General features: G+C 37.9%; 1 protein-coding gene across 1 annotated transcript in view; it reads right to left on the bottom strand.

Moving 5' to 3' along the window:
- Positions 1-18,060, bottom strand: part of CSMD1 (CUB and Sushi multiple domains 1) — a 1,979,019-nt gene that overhangs the window by 1,082,054 nt on the left and 878,905 nt on the right. The window contains exon 4 of the mRNA XM_037894193.2: positions 17,637-17,831. Within this exon, the coding sequence (XP_037750121.1) occupies positions 17,637-17,831 (195 nt within the window). The remainder of the gene's footprint in view (positions 1-17,636; positions 17,832-18,060) is intronic.

The following is an 18,060-nucleotide window of genomic DNA, read 5'->3' on the forward strand; positions in this document are numbered from 1 at the left end:
ACACTACACTGGGAAAATGCACCACATTTAGGAAAATGTAAAAAACCTTATATATGTTTGTAAAGTAACAGTTGTGAGCCAGATTCTCTGGTCCGGTCTGTCCCCTTTGAGTCTTTTCTGATTAGAGATACCCCTGGCATAGCTGAATCCAGTATAAGCATAGAGTCAGCATAGCACCCAGCACAGGGTATTTGTCAGAGACAGGGAGAAGGAGAGACCAAAGCATACTATATTCCAGCTATGCTCTGCTGGTGGAGAATCCCTTAGCACCAAAGTCAAGGTTGAGGCAAAGAATCACCAGGGCAAAGCTGACTCTCTGACAGCCCTGCCTCTAATTTTTTCAGCAGAAGCTGAGCACAACAGAAACCCTGGTCTGTGGATTTTCTATATTAGTCATTTGGAAAGAGTTTTAAGAACTCTCTTCACAGTTTTCAAAGCTGTCAGATATTTCCATAAAGTTTGTGGAATATTGTAGTTCTTTGTAGTACCAAGTGCCACTGTTTTATTACTACCTTTTTGTATGGCCACAAAATGCTGGTCTCTCATTCATGGCCATGGAGCCAAACTACAGGAATTCTACTGCAAGAAGGGCTTGTGTTCATGAGCAGGGCTAGGTTTTGCCCTTTGACTCCTATTTCCCCGGTTGCTATGCAATACACCCTGCTGTTGGATCACCTGAGTTTATAACAGGGATGGACAACCTGTTCAGGATAAAGTAATAAAAAAATTATTTGCTCAGAACTTGAACTATATCAGACCAAACACTGCTGGCAATTCAAAAACATTAGCACATTTAATTCCTCTCCCTTACCCCCTTCCACATTGCCATGTGTCTCTATGCTCCCTTATGTCATCCGTAACTGGAGACAGAAGTGCAACAGTAAAGATTTTTCTTGAAGACTTGTGACCTGTCCAAAACCAAGAATTGCTAGAAAACTTGCGAGAAAGTCTGTGGTAATAACCAATTTCTATTCTATATAGGTTGTTCCATCACGCTCATCACTGTAGATTGGATCACTACAGTCGAAATCACTTCTAGAGAGATTTCCTGAATAAACAGGTTTTTATGCTGCAAGTTTTTATAAATAACCAACAGTTTCACTGAACCTTTTGTACTTTGCATGTCCTAGTTAATAGCATATATTTTTCTTACAATATGTTATCTTGCTTCATGAGACAGAGCACAGAAATGTATCGCTAACTCAAGAATGTTATTCTATTCGGAAGTAAGGAGTTTGCAATTCTTCCCCCATAAAATTTCATTGAAAGCTTTAAATGTACTCTGACAAATATTAGCATTCAGTATAAATACGTATATAATTACAAAAAACATGTCAGCCATGTAGCTTATTGGTATGGAGAATTAAAAATTCAGTAAGTTGTCTTCGGTGATTGGTGTTATGGCTACATAGCTACAGCAATAATAAATGAAAATGTTTCTGCATAAGTGGAAGATCACATGGAAAGACGTGTAAAATTTTTACTCATTTTATTATCTTTCTTTACATAGCCTCTTACGTGTATATGAAGTTTTAAAAACAAATAGGTTGAGAAGGTCCCTGCCCCAAGGGACTTAGAAGATAATTAGGATACATTATATATTGCTTATTATATATATTGCATAAATAATTAAAGGGTCTAGATACAAAAATGGGAGAAGAGTTGTGGGAAATCAGAATTGAAAGGCTAGGCAGTGGAAGTGAAATTTAATGAAAGATTTGAAGAAAGAGAATGAACTCACTTGAAGCATGAGCAAAGGGATGCTGTTATGAGATAGACAGACAGAATTGGGAGACAGGGAGAAGCTAGGAGCTAGGACTTGCCAGAAAGGGACTGAAAGAAAAGAAATGGCCTGAGAGATACACAGAAGCAAAGCCATGTAGATCCTTGAAGATTAAAACAAGGAATATTAATTTGATGAGGAAAAGGCAAAGAAATCTTTGAAAGGATTCAAGAAGGTGGTAGAGTTTACAACCTCTTTCGCTATTTACCAAGTAGCCTTTGAATTAAAAAATGAAAAACTTTATAAAACTGTGTGTAGCAAAGGCTATCATACGGATTGGAAATTCCTGTACAGATTAGGAGATGTCCCCCTCCCCAGTAAATTTAATACACACATACAAGCTTCAGAGAATAGTTTGCATTTTTCCTTCTAAATGATGAACAAAATCCTCTTTTGTAGAAACTGATTCACACTAATAAAACATTCCTTTTTTTCTGAGCAATCAGACCATAATTATAACTCCCCTTCCAATATTATAATTTGTAACTTTAAGTGTGCACATTCTTTTTAAATTTTTTTTTTAAATAATGTGGAGTACAAACCTGTAAGGATCCAAACCTATAAGTCTTTCTTTACAGCATGTGTAACTCATAGAACATTTTCATAACGGAAAGGGACATTATCAACCTTTAAATCCTTCCTCAAATATTTGTGCCTGCTCTTGAGCAACAAAGAAATAACAGCTAACTGAAAAGATTTGAGGAGTGGGAAATCACTATTTTTTTCTAATCTGTTTACTTGTGCATTTTAGAGTATTTTGTGTATACTCAGTTTCACTATTTCCCAAGTAAAGTTAGTCAGTCAATTTAAAGTGGTATGGACAATAAAATAATCATCATAATAATAATAATAAAAAATTTAAAGTGACAAAATCCACAAGAAATGAGAAGGGGAAGTCAGGGTCAGGTAAAACCGTATTACCTGGAACTATTTTAATTCACTAGATTTCAACTGGATGAGGTCCCTGTAAATTTCAAACACTTCACTTCATATTATCTTCTAATCCAATAGAGAAAACAACTAACTTGACAAATTCTGTGCCAATACTTCAGCACACAAACTAATATAGAGATATTGATTTTCACTGGGGTCAGCACCAATGTCAGGGTTGGACTGAATCATTTAAAAAAAATAAATCTGAGGGATGCCAGATTCTGCCAGTCCTTTTTATTCTTGTCCTTTGTTTCTTTGGGTTTCTTTTTACGGGGTTGGCCAAAATTTGAGTATCCTTTTTTTAGTTAACAATGGTGTATTACAGCTAGATGTAGCCTGGATCCACCATAATGTTTGCTCCTCTCCCCCCAAGGCAGCTAACAGTGTGTGCTACACTTGCTGATTCAGAGTTACAGACAGCTCTTGGGCACTGACTGCCCCCTTTAGGTAGGCCATGATATGACCCAACCTGAAAGGGATGCCAGGGTTCATCTTCCCTTTTCTTTGTGTTGGCAGCGGTGACTAGCCAGCAGTGATTAGATGTGAATTGCTCAGAGCTTCTGTCGCAGCCCTCTCTAGACCAAACAGTCCTGGTCCCAAGGATCCCTTGTTTGTCAATTAATAGCATAACTGATCATTTGGGGGGAATTCCATTTAGTGGACTGAGTCCACACACTGTGTCCTGCCAGCAAAAACCCATGGAACCCAGGCTGCGTCTCACCATTGGCAGAAAATCTGCTCAGAGGGAGACACAGTAGAGCAGACTAACAACTCCTCCCTCTACTAAGAACTCTGGAGCCAATGAGCACCATTTAGGAATGGGAAGGGCACATTTGAACAGGTTCAAAATAGCCAGGGACACTGATTTTAGAGATTTTGCGCAATCCCTAGCATAGGCGCTCTATACTGAGGCAAAGCAGGGCTCACACTGTTGCAGCTTAATATAGTACGTTCCAGGATTGAGCTATCATCTATACCCCACTTTGAACATATGCAGCATGGTTACATTACGGGTGTGCACTTGTGTAACTAAAACAACGTTCTTTTAGCATTCACAAAGCCTCAGGCTTCACGTATTTCTTTGCTAGAGGTTAGATTTCCCAAAATAATTTCAAAGAGGTGCCACCTCAAACGGGTTCGACTTCCTAGAGCTAATTAACAGACTGAGTTGAAAATTTGCAGAAATTCATTCTGAGCCTAATTTATTACTGTCCTGCACGTGGTGAAATCATTTACACCAGTCCAAAGTATGATTGCATCAGCATAAATGGGTACACAAAGTGAAGGGCTCTCTCTTATATATTTCTCTATATATCTTCTCCCTAAATTCACAGTATTTTCTTTTTGTGTATATATATTACATACACACACATATATGCATGCTTTATATTAGAGGCAGTGAAAAATCTGACACATTTTCAACCAGAAATAGTTTTTTGACAAAAATGAAAATGTTCAAGGAAAATTTGGGGGGAAAAGAGAACTCACAAAATACAATTATGCATTTTCGACTAGCTTTTCCTTACCTAACATGGAAGTATTATCCCTGCTTAAAGTGTTAACCTCATCTCTGTTTTAGCTATAGAGCAAATGTGGCACTTCCACAGCGGTACAGTATACAAAATGAAGTGCTCTACAAGAGGAATATATCACCTGCTAAGCAGGCATATGAGGGAAATTTAAGGACAGAGGGGTAGGCTCAGCAGAGAATTTCTTTGTCTTTGTTTGTTAGGTAACATACAGTAATTTTGCTGGATCTAACAGTCAGCAATTTATAGCAATTAAGTTGGGTTGGGTTTTTTTTTTGCCCCCTCCCCAGTGCTTTATTTTGTCATGTATCTTTAAACAAATTACAGTAACAAATAAACTGCAGTCACTCAAGTGAGAGTTTGTTCTTATTTGCTTATCGCACAGCACAAAAAATAAATAGCAGCTAAACCAATTCAGTCTAACCCTTTTAAACTTAATTTAAAACCTGGATTCAGATTACCAAGGCTGTTCCATTCAATTTTACTTCACACTGCATGGTCCTGATTTGACAGATCGTTTAGGATTTATTTTACTATGTTACTGCTGTAAAATAGCTGATAAAAACACAGCTGTGTTTTAAATATTACTGAATTCATAGTCAGCTATAAAAACACAATCTGTTTTTCCCCACTATGTCACTCCAAGTCTTTTCCTTACCCCTACATCACTAGCAACAGAATAGATTAAATTAAAAAACTTGACTGACATTTCATAAAGCACCAGCAAGTGATATATTGTCATTTCCACTCACATTATGTAAGGCTTATCAATTAAAGAAAATTGCAGCTTTAAACAGTTCTAAATGAACCATGGGCATGCATTATTTAGCATGCCTTATTAAAAGTATCACTAAAACAGCTACTAGTTCCTTAGTAAGTGGCATTTTTTCCTAAGTCATTCCTGAAAAGCATATAATTGTATCTTACTAATAGAATTCCTAACTCCAGAAAACATATCAATACAATTATCACAAGTAATCATTTCTGTTGATATTTGCATTGGGGAATCTATAAATGATGAATATAAAAAACAGACAAAATAATTAATGTCATGAACCTGAACGTTTAAAACTGCCATTGTAAATATCTCAGGGATATAAATTTAATAATGAGAGTGTGTCTGGGCCAACTGACAAATTGTTGAACTGCCAGATTCATAAAATCTAGAAACATCACTGGGTATGGGTGTTAAGATGATGTGGAGTGTTTCATATTTACCAAATAACTCATTGATTAACTTCATATCCAACTGGCACCTAGTTCTTTAACGATTGGCTATTTATTCCCACTTTCAAATCTATAAAAACAAAAGCCAGAACATATTTTTCCTTTTAAATGGAAACTGGCCAGAGGTCATGTTTCTCCCTATTATTTAAATAATAAAAACATATTCTCAAAATGTCAAATTTGTTAAGAAACACTGTTTTCTCTTTGTTGAGAGTGAGATATGTATAGTAAGTATTTACTAATAATATCTTTCTTATGCCAAAACATCGTTACCTTCTCAGACACCGGGAGTGGAAAAGCTTCACCATTCATTTCTGTCAATGCCTTGTTCTTCCATTGAGCCCACCATGGTCATGTTCCTGCATAAAATGTCCCAGCATCTAGCCGATGGTTGATCTCTAGGTCGAACCGATCTTGGTTATGTTTTCATTATTTTTTTCTGGCATCCCATCATCTATTTGTCTTCTACAGTATTCTTGTCATTTCAATCTTTTCAATTGCAGCCAGTCCCATACCCTGATTTTATGTCCTACTCTCCTTCTAACTCTCTTCATTTGTCTGAAAATTATTCCACTTTACACCTGCCATCTTCCAAAGAACTCACATCTCTATTGTCTCAAGCCTCCTGATCGCTGTTTCATTTAATATTAAAAGTAACATTTTAATGTAAAAATAATCTGTCACTCAGCAAGCTTCCCCTTTTCATTTCCAAGCCGTACTCCTGGATTATAGTCAGAAGGGCATTTTGAAAGAGACTTGCTAAAAATCAGTCATATGTCTCAATTTGATTTTCAACTAATATTTTTTTTAAAACACCACCTAGGATTACTACATAACTGAAAGATTCAAGGGGAACTATTTTTCTCTATTTTTTTCCATTTTGGATAAAAATTTCAAAAGTTCCAAACAATTTAGAATCCTAATTCCCATTGCAAGTTAATGACTCTTTTGCTGTGGGAGACAGGTTTCTACATCACTTGGGTGCTTTTGGGTGGAGTGGCCTGCCCAGGCAGAGCATGTTGGAGCCTTAGTATATTTCACTGTTTCATTGTAGTCAGATTCCCTTATTGGGATATATGACAGCACTTTTGAAATACTCAGTTACACTGTTCCATTATAGTCAGGTTTTCTTTTTTCTGTCATGGAACTGGGAACCTGGCAGGCTTGAAAGCCCTGGCCTGTGGATTGCCCCAGGCCTGGGCTTCCCTGACTCTAAGGCAGTACACATAGTGTGACTCCCACAGAGGTACAGACCCTGTGAAGTGCTGATATAAAACTCACATTCTTGTCAGTTTCATAGCTGCTATGGAATAGCTGTGCTGAAACTGATGTGTTTCAATTGTTTGCAGTGTTGTAGCTATATTGGTCCCAAGATATGAGAAAAAACAAGGTAGGTGAGGTAATATCTTTTACTGGCCCAAATTCTGTTGGTGGAAGTACAAACTTTTGAGATTCACAGAGATCTTCCTCAGTCAGGGGAAAGTAACCAGAGTATCCAAGATGAAACAGATTGCTAACCATAAGGAGTTTGCACATGTTTTAGGAAGCCACTTAAAATGAAGTGGTCAGTTAACACCTCTACAGTCATAGGACAAAGGACATTTTACATGCTTCCTAAGATACACAGACAAGGGAAACCATGCAGACCCATTGTATCTGGCCGCTGTATTCTTGTGAAAGAAATATCAGAACTCACAGAAACCACGTTCAAACTACTCACCACACAAAGGGCCAGTTTCCTGCAGGACACAACCCACTTCCTCCAGAAACTCCACAACCTTAATAACCTCCCTCAGAAAACCATCCTTGCCACAATGTATGTTCCTTCCTATATACCAATGTTCCTCACCACAACAGCATTACTACCTGCCTCATATCTACAAGACAATGAACAACATTCAGAAATCCACCCCCCAAGCATATTGCCAAAATCATCCATTTCATCCTCACCCATAACAACTTTACATTTAACAACAAACACTTTGAACAAAACATGGGAACAGGCATGGTTGCTAGGATGACTATCCAATATGCCAGCCTCATCATAGGCCACCTCGAGGAAGAATTTCTAAAAAAATGCACCACAAAACCAATGATATACCTGAGACACATTGAGGATATTTTCATCCTCTAGACAGATGACCCAAGTTCCCGCATAGATTTCCACCACAACTTCAACAACTAGCACCAATCCATCAAACTCTCCCTAGAACACCAACATCAACTTCCTGGACTCCACGATCAGCTCCAAGAATGGAAACCTACAGACAACTACATACAAGAAACACACAGATCATCACACTTACCTTCACAGATCCAATAACCACCCCAAACACATCAAGAAATCTGTTACCTAGAGCCAAGCACTCAGATACTGCAGAATATGCTCTGAATAGAAAGTTTAGGATAAATAACTTAACACTCTAAAAACCGCCTTCACCAAACAAGGATACTCAACCAGAGAAGTAGATTGCACCAGGGAATGGGCCACACACATACCACAAGAGAACATGCTTAAAAAAAAAAAGACCTACAAGACACCCCCAGCTGTCACCTGTCACCCCAGACTGGAACCCATACAGGGTATAGTCAAACAATTACAAACCATATTAGGTGGGGACCATATCCTGAATAAATCTTTCCCAACCCAAACCCCGCCCCACACACACACCCTGGTTTTGTCCTTCAAACAGTCCCCACCTCGGCTAAGCTCATCATCAGAAGAAAGCTCCCCACAGATCAGGATACACCAACTCGAAGTGGCAACAGACCCTGTCGGAACAGATGCAAAACCTGCAGACATATTTTTACTGCTGCAGTGACCAATTCCCCCCACAAAGCAACTATCAAGATCCATGGGTCCTACAAATTCCTATCACAATATGTTGTGTATGTCATCTAGTGAAATGCTCTGAAACAACGATGTGGGTGAAAATAGACAAGCAATACACTCTCAAAGGAACTCATACAGAAAAATGATGAAAGACAAAAAGTACCCTATTACCTATGGTTGAACACTTTTCATAAAGTTGATCCCTCTATATCTGACCTCTCAGCCCTCATTCTCAAAGGAAACCTGTACAAGACATTCAAAAGATGAGCCAACCAACAAAAAATACATAACTCTGATGGACACTAAAAGCCACGGACTTAACAGAGAAACTGGTTTTATTGCTCATTATAAAAATTTGCAATACACCCTGCTGCCTATTACACCTCCTTTTGTCCGATAACTGCAGAGGTGTTAATGGCTCACTTCATTAAATGGTCTTCTACAACAGTGGTTCTCAAACTAGGGGTGCTGCTTGTTCAGGGAAAGCCCCTGGCGGGCCAGGCCGGTTTGTTTACCTGCTGCATCCACAGGTTTGGCCGATCATGGCTCCCATTGGCTGCGGTTCACCGCTCCAGGCCAATGGGGGCTGCGAGAAGGGCAGCCAACACATCCCTTGGCCCACGCCACTTCCCGCAGCCCCCATCGGCCTGGAGCAGCAAACCGCGGCCAATTGGGATCCGCGATCAGACGAACCTGCAGATACGGTAGGTAAACAAACTGGCCCGGCCCGCCTGGGGCTTTCCCTGAACAAGTGGTGCCCTTAGCTTGAGAACTACTGTTCTATAACAAGTGTGAACCCTGTATGCTTAAAAGGCTGTCCCAACTTGTATTTAGCTTCACTTGAGAATACTGATTCATTTTTAACACCTACAACAAGTCCTTACATCCATCATTCCTGCACGTACATCCTCATTTTGAAACACATAAGAACAGCTATACTGGGTCAGACCAAAGTTCTATGCAACCCAGTTTCCCGTCTTCCAACAATGGTCCTTACCAGGTGCTTCAGAGGGAACATAAAACAGGTAATCATCAAATGATCCATCCCCTGTCACCTATTCCCAGCTTCTGGCAATTGGTTAATTGCCATTGATGGACCTATCCTCCATTAATTTATCTAGTTCTTTTTTTAATCCTATTATAGTCTTGGCCTTCACAACATCCTCTGACAAACAGTTCCACAGGTTGACTCTGTGTTGTGTGTTTAAAATGTGTTTAAGGAAAACTTAAGGACCTTTTCAGCTTTTCACATTTGTTTAATGATCAAAGAAGTGGAGTGTATGATTCCTCCAATTCTTTACTGAGTTAGGCAGTGTACACATCTTTTGTCTATCTATGTGAGAAGTTCTGCAATTTGTAGAAAATTGTCTAACCTCTCATCTCAGCCATCTCCTCTTTTCATCTCCTCAACCTTTTTCATGTTTAGTCTTTTATAATGCTCAATTGCATGGTACATAAAATCTATATTTCTCGTCCTTGTTTTCAAGGCACTTCATCACAACCTCTTCCTGCACCTTTGACCTGGTCGCATTTCATATTTTTCCATGCCCTTCCATCTCTCCTATTGATACATATCAGAGCAAGTGTCTATATACGTGCAGGAGTATGGTCATGAGCCGCCTCTTTTATGCATAGCTGGTGAGCCCTGTACATTCCTGTCAAGGTTCCTTCCCCACTCTGAACTCTAGGGTACAGATGTGGGGACCTGCATGAAAACCCCCTAAGCTTATTTTTACCAGCTTAAGTTAAAACTTCCCCAAGGTACAAAACTATTTTACCTTTTGCCCTTGGACTTTATTGCTGCCACCACCAAGAATCTCACAAATATATAAAACAGGGAAAGAGCCCGCTTGGAAACATCTTTCCCCCCAAAATCCTCCCCAAGCCCTACACCCCCTTTCCTGGGGAAGGCTTGATAAAAATCCTCACCAATTTGCATAGGTGAACACAGACCCAAACCCTTGGATTTTAAGAACAATGAAAAAGCAATCAGATTCTTAAAAGAAGAATTTTAATTGAAGAAAAAAAGTAAAAGAATCACCTCTGTAAAATCAGGATGGTAAATACCTTACAGGGTAATCAGATTCAAAACATAGAGAATCCCTCGAGGCAAAACCTTAAGTTACAAAAAGACACAAAAACAGGAGTATACATTCCATTCGGCACAGCTTATTTTACCAGCCATTAAACAAAACAGAATCTAACGCATATCTAGCAAGATTACTTACTAAGTTCTAAGACTCCACTCCTTTTCTGTTCCGGGCAAAAGCATCACACAGACAGAGAGAACCTTTGTTTCTCCCCCACTCCAGCTTTGAAAGTATCTTGTCTCCTCATTGTTCATTTTGGTCAGGTGCCAGCAAGGTTATCCCAGCTTGTTAACCCTTTACAGGTGAAAGGGTTTTTCCTCTGGCCAGGAGGGATTTTAAAGGTGTTTACCCTTCCCTTTATAATTATGACAACTCCATAAAAAACTTGTATAGCATAACTCTTTTGCTTTCCTCCAAACAACTGAATGGCATTTGATTTGCCCAGTCTCTATTCCCTTCCAGTCTGACACTTTGAATCTGAGCTCAAACACTGTAAAGACTTGGATCATTTAGATAAACAAAATAGTCTGCTCCAGTGCCTTAGAGATACAAGAATCTTTGGTGTTCTCCTCTGGGGAAGGAAATCTTTCAAAGATTCTTTCACATCTGTGTGTGTAATGCAAAGTCCCTGGGTGAGTGTAACATAGGGAATCCCTTATACCGACCGGCAGAGGGCATAAGGGATGCATAGGAGTTTACAGGTGTACCTTGGGTCTGGTATCTACATAATAGTATGTCAAAGGGTGGCATGTGAGATCTCTGAAAATAGCCAGTAATGCACTGGTTGTACTAATCACTGTGAGATGTATGGCTGGATTATATTTATTTAAGGAGCTATTCATCTATACTAAAAACTATGTTATTAAAGTATGTAAATTAAGACAAGCCACCAGAAGGTGATAAACAGGTTCTGTTCAGGAAAGGGCTAGGAGACACCTATCTCCATGGCTAACCATTGTGTAGCAGGTATCTTACAATGTGAGTCTATTTATATATGGAGCCAAATATACAGGAATGAAGTCTACTGGGGTGGGAGTGGGGGGAATGCGACAACAACCAGCAGTTGGGGACAGGGATGGTAAGGTGTGCATCTTGTTTACGAATAAAGAGAATGGATTGATTGAATACATAGGGGTACACAGGTGTAACCAGTATCCTTCACCTAGGGAAGAAGCTGCCAGTGTGCTTATCTTATGAACAGAGATCACAGCCACTCTGGTGGTTAATCACTGGGAAAAAGACTCTGGGCAAGCTAAACTTTATTAGAGCACTAAAGTATCCTGTTAGTTAAGTCTAAAGTCTAGCAGGCATAGTATAATTGTATTTTATATGTAACCCAAAGTTTCCATTAACTCTGCCTGGTTCTTCTCTAGTCTCTGTTCTTTATTTAACAAAGTTATATTTGTTCTCATTGTCAACATATCTAAATACTGGTATGCTCAGTGAGTGGTTATTCTGAGGTGAAATTGGTAAACTGGTGTGTACTAATCCTTTTGGGAGTAGCACATCTGTAAATACTGTGAGCATCCAGCGGAAAAGGAACTGGACACCCAAAGGGGGATGCTCGGAGGGTTTGGAGGTTGGAGCATGCCTAGTCCTTGCCTGAAGAGGGACAGCAGAGCCTGCATAGGCTGAAAAAGGAGTGTAAAGCTGTCTGGAGTGGCTCACCACTGTGAGTGCCTACCTCAGAGCAGACTATCAAAAACCATGGCAGATATCCCAAACTGGTGGTATGTTCTATGATTAGATTTCACCAAGCCAATAACAAATGTGAACTCATGGATCTCTATACCAGTCTTACCATGGTCTCAAGTCTATTGTTGACCTATTGATCAAATATGATCTTGTTCTTGAAGAACTCATAAAAAAGCCAAGAGATTGACAATGTATCTCAGGCCAGAAATTCAAAATGAGATAATGCAGTTGCTATCAGGCAAGGTTACAGAAAGTATTGTTAATGCCATTAAGGATATTCCATTTTACTCAAAGATAATGACATGACTCAGGACTTATCCAAAGTAGACCAATTAAATCAATTTTTTCTTTGGTAAAATAAAAAAAAAAAAAAAAAAAAAAAAAGGCAATGCTGCCAAAATATTAACAAGAGTTTTCTAGGGTTTCATGAAGTAAGTGGTCAATTAGGTGTTAATCCTTGAAAACAATATTATTAAGTGTATTGAAGACAGAAATCTAGAAAAATCAGAAGTACAAGGGTAGGGATACAATGACGCTGCAAATATGAGTGAAATCTATTTAGTTGTACAAGCAAAAATTGCAGAGAAACAACTGAACACAAGGTGTGTACTGTGCTGTGCACAATCTTAATCTAGTGTTAATAATTCAGTATAGACAATCACAGAACTTAAAAACTTATGATTTCGTTGAGCGATTATATACTATTTTATCCAGTTTTCCTAATATTTGCTCTGCATGCATGCATGCATGCTTGTTTCTAACATCCCTGTCACTGTATCCACTGTTGAATGTTCTTTTTCAATGCGGAAATTGATTTAAAACTATCCTTTCACTAAAAGGAAGCAAGAACAGTTATCGGGACCTAACAGTTCTTTCAGTAGAAAATGAATAAGCAAGAAAAGTTGATATATCTAGAACAACTGATCTATTTGTTGATCAAGAAGGTAGAAAACAATGGTTTTAGTTAAATTTTGCATAAGTGTGTAAATGGAACTTTTCTTTGTATAGATTGCTTGCATGTTGTGTGTGTATTTATGGGAAAGATGCGTATGCTATTATTTTCCAAGATGGCAAAAATAAGCAAAATTTTAGTTTTCAGAATCAGGAAGGAGGCCCCTTTGGTCAATTGTTTATTATTTTTGTTTACATAGCCCTCAAACATGTTCTGGATGCTTTATAGAACAAATGAGAGATTTTTGATGTGACCAGGATAACACCTATTAGGGAGGGAATAGGGGAGGAAGGAAGGATGCAGGAGATCACATGGCTATTCACAGTTTAGATAAGTGAATCATATGACCTGACACATATAGATGAGAAGTTATACTAGTATTTTAATGTCTGGCAGGTTCTGCAGAAATAGACATAGTTAGTTTCCAAAAACTTGCCATCTCTGACCCAGGGACAATTCTATTCATGTTTTTCTTCCCATTCAGACCCTTCCACTCAATGGACGGGGGCGGAGGGGGGGGGGAGTATTTAGCTCCGAACCTCGATCAGACCTTTTACATGACAACTACTTCCCCCTACTACTAACTAAAGATAAACTACTTTTGTTATCTTTTTATTCATTATTGAATCACTTCCACCTCCTTAATTTTTCACTCATCTCTATACATTAAGCATCTTCTTGATTAAATACTTTTCCCAGCTGTATATTCCAATCACTCCCTTTCATTCTGGAACATGGTTATTTACTTATTTGGTCCCTTTTGCCCTTCCTGGCACGTAGCTGCCTATATCTTTAGTTTACCTCTTATTTTATGTACTTTTTATTCTTCCTCCAATAATTATGTTTCCTTAGACAATAATTCCCTACATGTACTATTCACCACCTTAGTTATTTTCATAGTCTAAGGGAAAGCCTACAAATGTAAGCTCACTAACCCAATTTGTATTCCTAGTGTCAGCTTCAGAAAAATCTAGACTCATACAAATATAATCAACTAGAGATTCTGAAAAAAAATATACTAGGTCCTTTTTAGAAGTAGTGACATATCATACATCCACAGCTATTATAGTTACTGAAGTAAACGATATTACATGTATAAAACGTTAGGAAGCTGGACTTTAGATTATTTCACACTCGAGCTTGAATAAATCCTTCTGGTTCACACAGCATATACAAAAGTTTTCCTTTCGCGCAGATCAGATATTTATCTCAAACTGTACATTTGTAAATTGTTCATTCCCCCCACCACGAACAAAAAAGTGAGCACTTTTGGGGCATGAAAAAGGGGCTACTAGTTATTTTGTGGGCTTTTATTTGAGGCCTTATAACCCAAATGTAGGCTTGTAGAAGAGGAAGACAGTAGTTTGGAAGGGGAAAGAGAGAAATGAGATATAACATGTACACATTTTTCATTAAATACATGCACAAGGTTGGAGATGGTGGAGGAAGAGAGCAATGGAGAGAAGGGTTGGGGTGAGTTGAGATGTGTGCTGAGTCAGGAAGTGGAGGAAGATGTGAAGTGAAGTATAAGAAGTGCAATACATGTGGCATTGGTGACACAAATAGGATGGAAATAAGCACAATATAAGCATTTAAAAAAACCTAGGTACCCCATTTTATACAGTTTTGATGTTCTGCATTCAAAAATGTAATGTGAGCTAAGGAAGCATAGGACAGGTATCTTGCCTTTAAACAGGCACCTCCATGAACCATCACCTTTATAAAACTATAGTAGTAGGCAACACTGTTGCAGAACTATTATATATATGAATATCACATGTTGCAGTGTTTTGCACTGTCACTGTAGAACATCATCATACCTTTAACAAGGACATTCTGAACTCTGTGAACAGAGGGATCAGGGGGCTACTGCTCAGAGGTACAGGGAAACAGTGCTACAAGAGCTGCATCAGGCATATGTGCCACAGCAGCAAGTTGAAAGAGCCAAAGAAGAGAATGGCAGTAGTGATGGAGGTATGCTAGGGGGTGAGAGAGAGAGAGAGAGAGAGAGACCTTTGGGGATGAGAGAGATCTTTGACCTATATGAGCAAAAATAGAAGAGTAGAAGAAATGAAGAGATTTGGAGGCACACAACTAAAAGTTTTGACCCTGCCAGCTAAACTCTGCAACATTAGCCCTACATCACCTGGATATCAAGTTCTCCTATGGCAGGGGATTACTCAACTGGCCAACTTTTTTTGCGCTGTGTACTGTAGTCAGGCCTTTGTGTTTGTGTGGTTTTTTAAAATGGATTTAATGTCAATGCAGAAGGAGAAAAGTACATTGTGTGAACAGCTATCCAGGCGTTCCCCTCCATCTTTTTGTGTATGTAAACTGCCCAGTTAACCAGTCCAGTAGTAGAAGAAATATCCATGACTATTCTGACTTACCTTATGACAACACATGGACAATTTTTAGCAGTGCTTCAACTTTTTGGCATGTGCCTGCTAACTCTCTCTTTTTCAGTTGTTTTCTAGCCTGCTGGCAAAGTGGTTTCCATTAAAAAGGAAATCTATCTAAAAACAATTTTTCTCATTGCACTATTATATTCCAGTGTCAGGAAAATATGCCGTAGTCCAATTAACTTAAAATATATTTTTATGGCAGTGTAGCAAAGCTACCTCAAAACTACACACTAGCTAGACTTTCACTGTGCTACCAGAATTCCTCAAATGACATCATAGAATCTGCTCTGCAATTCTATTCCATGAAGTATCACTTGAGCACTATACTTTTAGTGATGTTGTTTGAAGCCTGCCACAACTGTTCAGAAAAGTGAATAGTCAACGAAATACAAGACCAAGTCCTTTTTGAAATTTCCCCAGCCTGAGTCATGTATCTCTATTAGAAATGCCACTTTGTTCAGCAAGTACATAATTACTTGACAACAGTTGCTAATGCATCTGAAAATATTAAGGGAAGTAATTGCAAAATTAGCTGAACATGGAATCTAAAATGCAGCAATCCAATGTCTCTACTTATACAATTCAGTGTATCTTTTGAATAATTTCTCTGAGGAGTGGGGGGAAAAATCACTCCATTACAGAGGGCCCATGCAAGGCTCTGCAGTTCATTTAGTCCTTGCACTACTTTTGAGAGGCTTTTAGGGCTTCATCTGACTCTTCTTCAAAGGTATGGTTCACTTAGGTACAGAAGGTGTACTTAATTTCATTCCGGTTTTTAAAATAGTCAGTTCCACTGATATTCCCTATACCTAAAATTGGAAATACACTGCTAGAATTAGTAATATTTCTCAAACAGAAGGTATTTGAGAGCACCCTGTAGAGTATCAAAAAGAAAAGTGGTTTTAGATTGATGCTCAGTTAAAGGGACACCATTAACTTAAAAAAGTTCAGACAGAAGTGTTAATTTTACCAACTATTACTACAGAAAAAGATTACTACAATTGAAAGATTTGAAAAAAAAAAGTCACATTTTCTCCTTGTTTTCAATTTAAGAAAATACATGGTGTTTCCTCGCTCCTCCAAACTGAATATACATACACTGGATATGGTTGAAATTTTTGTGAGATTTGTCTTTATTATTAACTTAATAATTGGGATGTTTTCCTCTTTTTTATAAATTTCACTATTTAAAGTACTTCTATATAGATTAATAAAGCTTTCAATCAAAGATACTCTTGACAGAAACTATTAGAGATGGGAATGGATTAAGAATTTGGGCTATTCTGGTCCAGATATAGTGGAATTATAAAAAACAAAAAGTCAGTACCTGCCAGCCATTTCTACTCTATGCCAAATGTTGGCAATCACCACTTTAATTGTGACCACTATCTGCGGTACTCATACAGAGTGAGCAAATAATTTTTTTGTTTTGGGGGCCAAACTGAAAAAAAAATTCAAGTCAGTTACAAATGGATTTTCTTTTTTTAATTTTCTCTCTCATCAAACTGAAAGACATTCATGATGGAGGGAGGGTGTATCGAACGAAATATTGTTTGACTCAAAACAAGTTTTCCTTTTTTTCTTTTTGATTGCTTTGTTTCATTTTGAGGTGGTTTATACCCTCATTTTAAAATAAAAATTAGCTAAATTTCTAAATGAAATTTTATTTTGAAACACAAAGTCATAAGATTTCAATTCAGAAATACTGAAACTAAACAGTCTGGTTTTTTAAAAAAATCTAGCAAAACTTATTCACCAATTTTGATCTGTATTCATGAATATGTTTGGCTGACCCCAAACTGCATTTTTTGATCAATAAACTATTAATTTACATTTTTTTGCCCAGATTCACTTATATCACTGTAATATCTGAGCACCTCACTGTCTTTAATGTATTTATCCACACCAAACCCCTCAGAGGTAGGGAAGTACTATGAATCCCACTTTATACAGGGCTACAATTCCACCACTGCACAGGTTTATATTTTAGATAAAACATTATAGTTTAATGACATTAAGAAAAATAACTGTCAGTTAACGCAGAACTAGTGAAATCAACAAACTACTTTAGCATTACCTGTAACCATCCTAAAATAAAAAAAAATGTCTATTTCATCACTATCTTAGTATTTTGTATTTATATTAATGCATATATGTATTTATTTTCTCCATTAATTCGCATTTTGTACCTCTGCAAAATGGAGCTGGAAAATCCCATGATGCACCGTTTCCAGGACTCACAATACATGTTAACATCGCATGGCCCTCCAGGATGTAGCCTGAGATACAGCTATATCTAATTTTGTCTCCGATATTGAACCTTGATCCATGAAGCACTCCTTTAGGTATTTCTCCCGGGTTTCCACAAGTGTGGCTAGGTAGAACTGTTGAAATAAAAAGAACAAGAGAAAAAAAAATACAGTTAAATCTTACAGGAAAACAGATAATACATATTACATTGTAAGTGACATATAATCCTTACTGAATCACTGTTAAACGCTATTATTTTTTTCTACTTTGATTTCTAATATAAAAAACCTGTAATTAGATCGTGGAACGCATTTCCACAAGAGGTAAGATTTACTATGGATTTCACAACTACATTTCAAACTC

The sequence above is a fragment of the Chelonia mydas genome, chromosome 3, assembly GCF_015237465.2.
Source record: "Chelonia mydas isolate rCheMyd1 chromosome 3, rCheMyd1.pri.v2, whole genome shotgun sequence".
Classification (NCBI taxonomy): Eukaryota; Metazoa; Chordata; order Testudines; family Cheloniidae; genus Chelonia; species Chelonia mydas.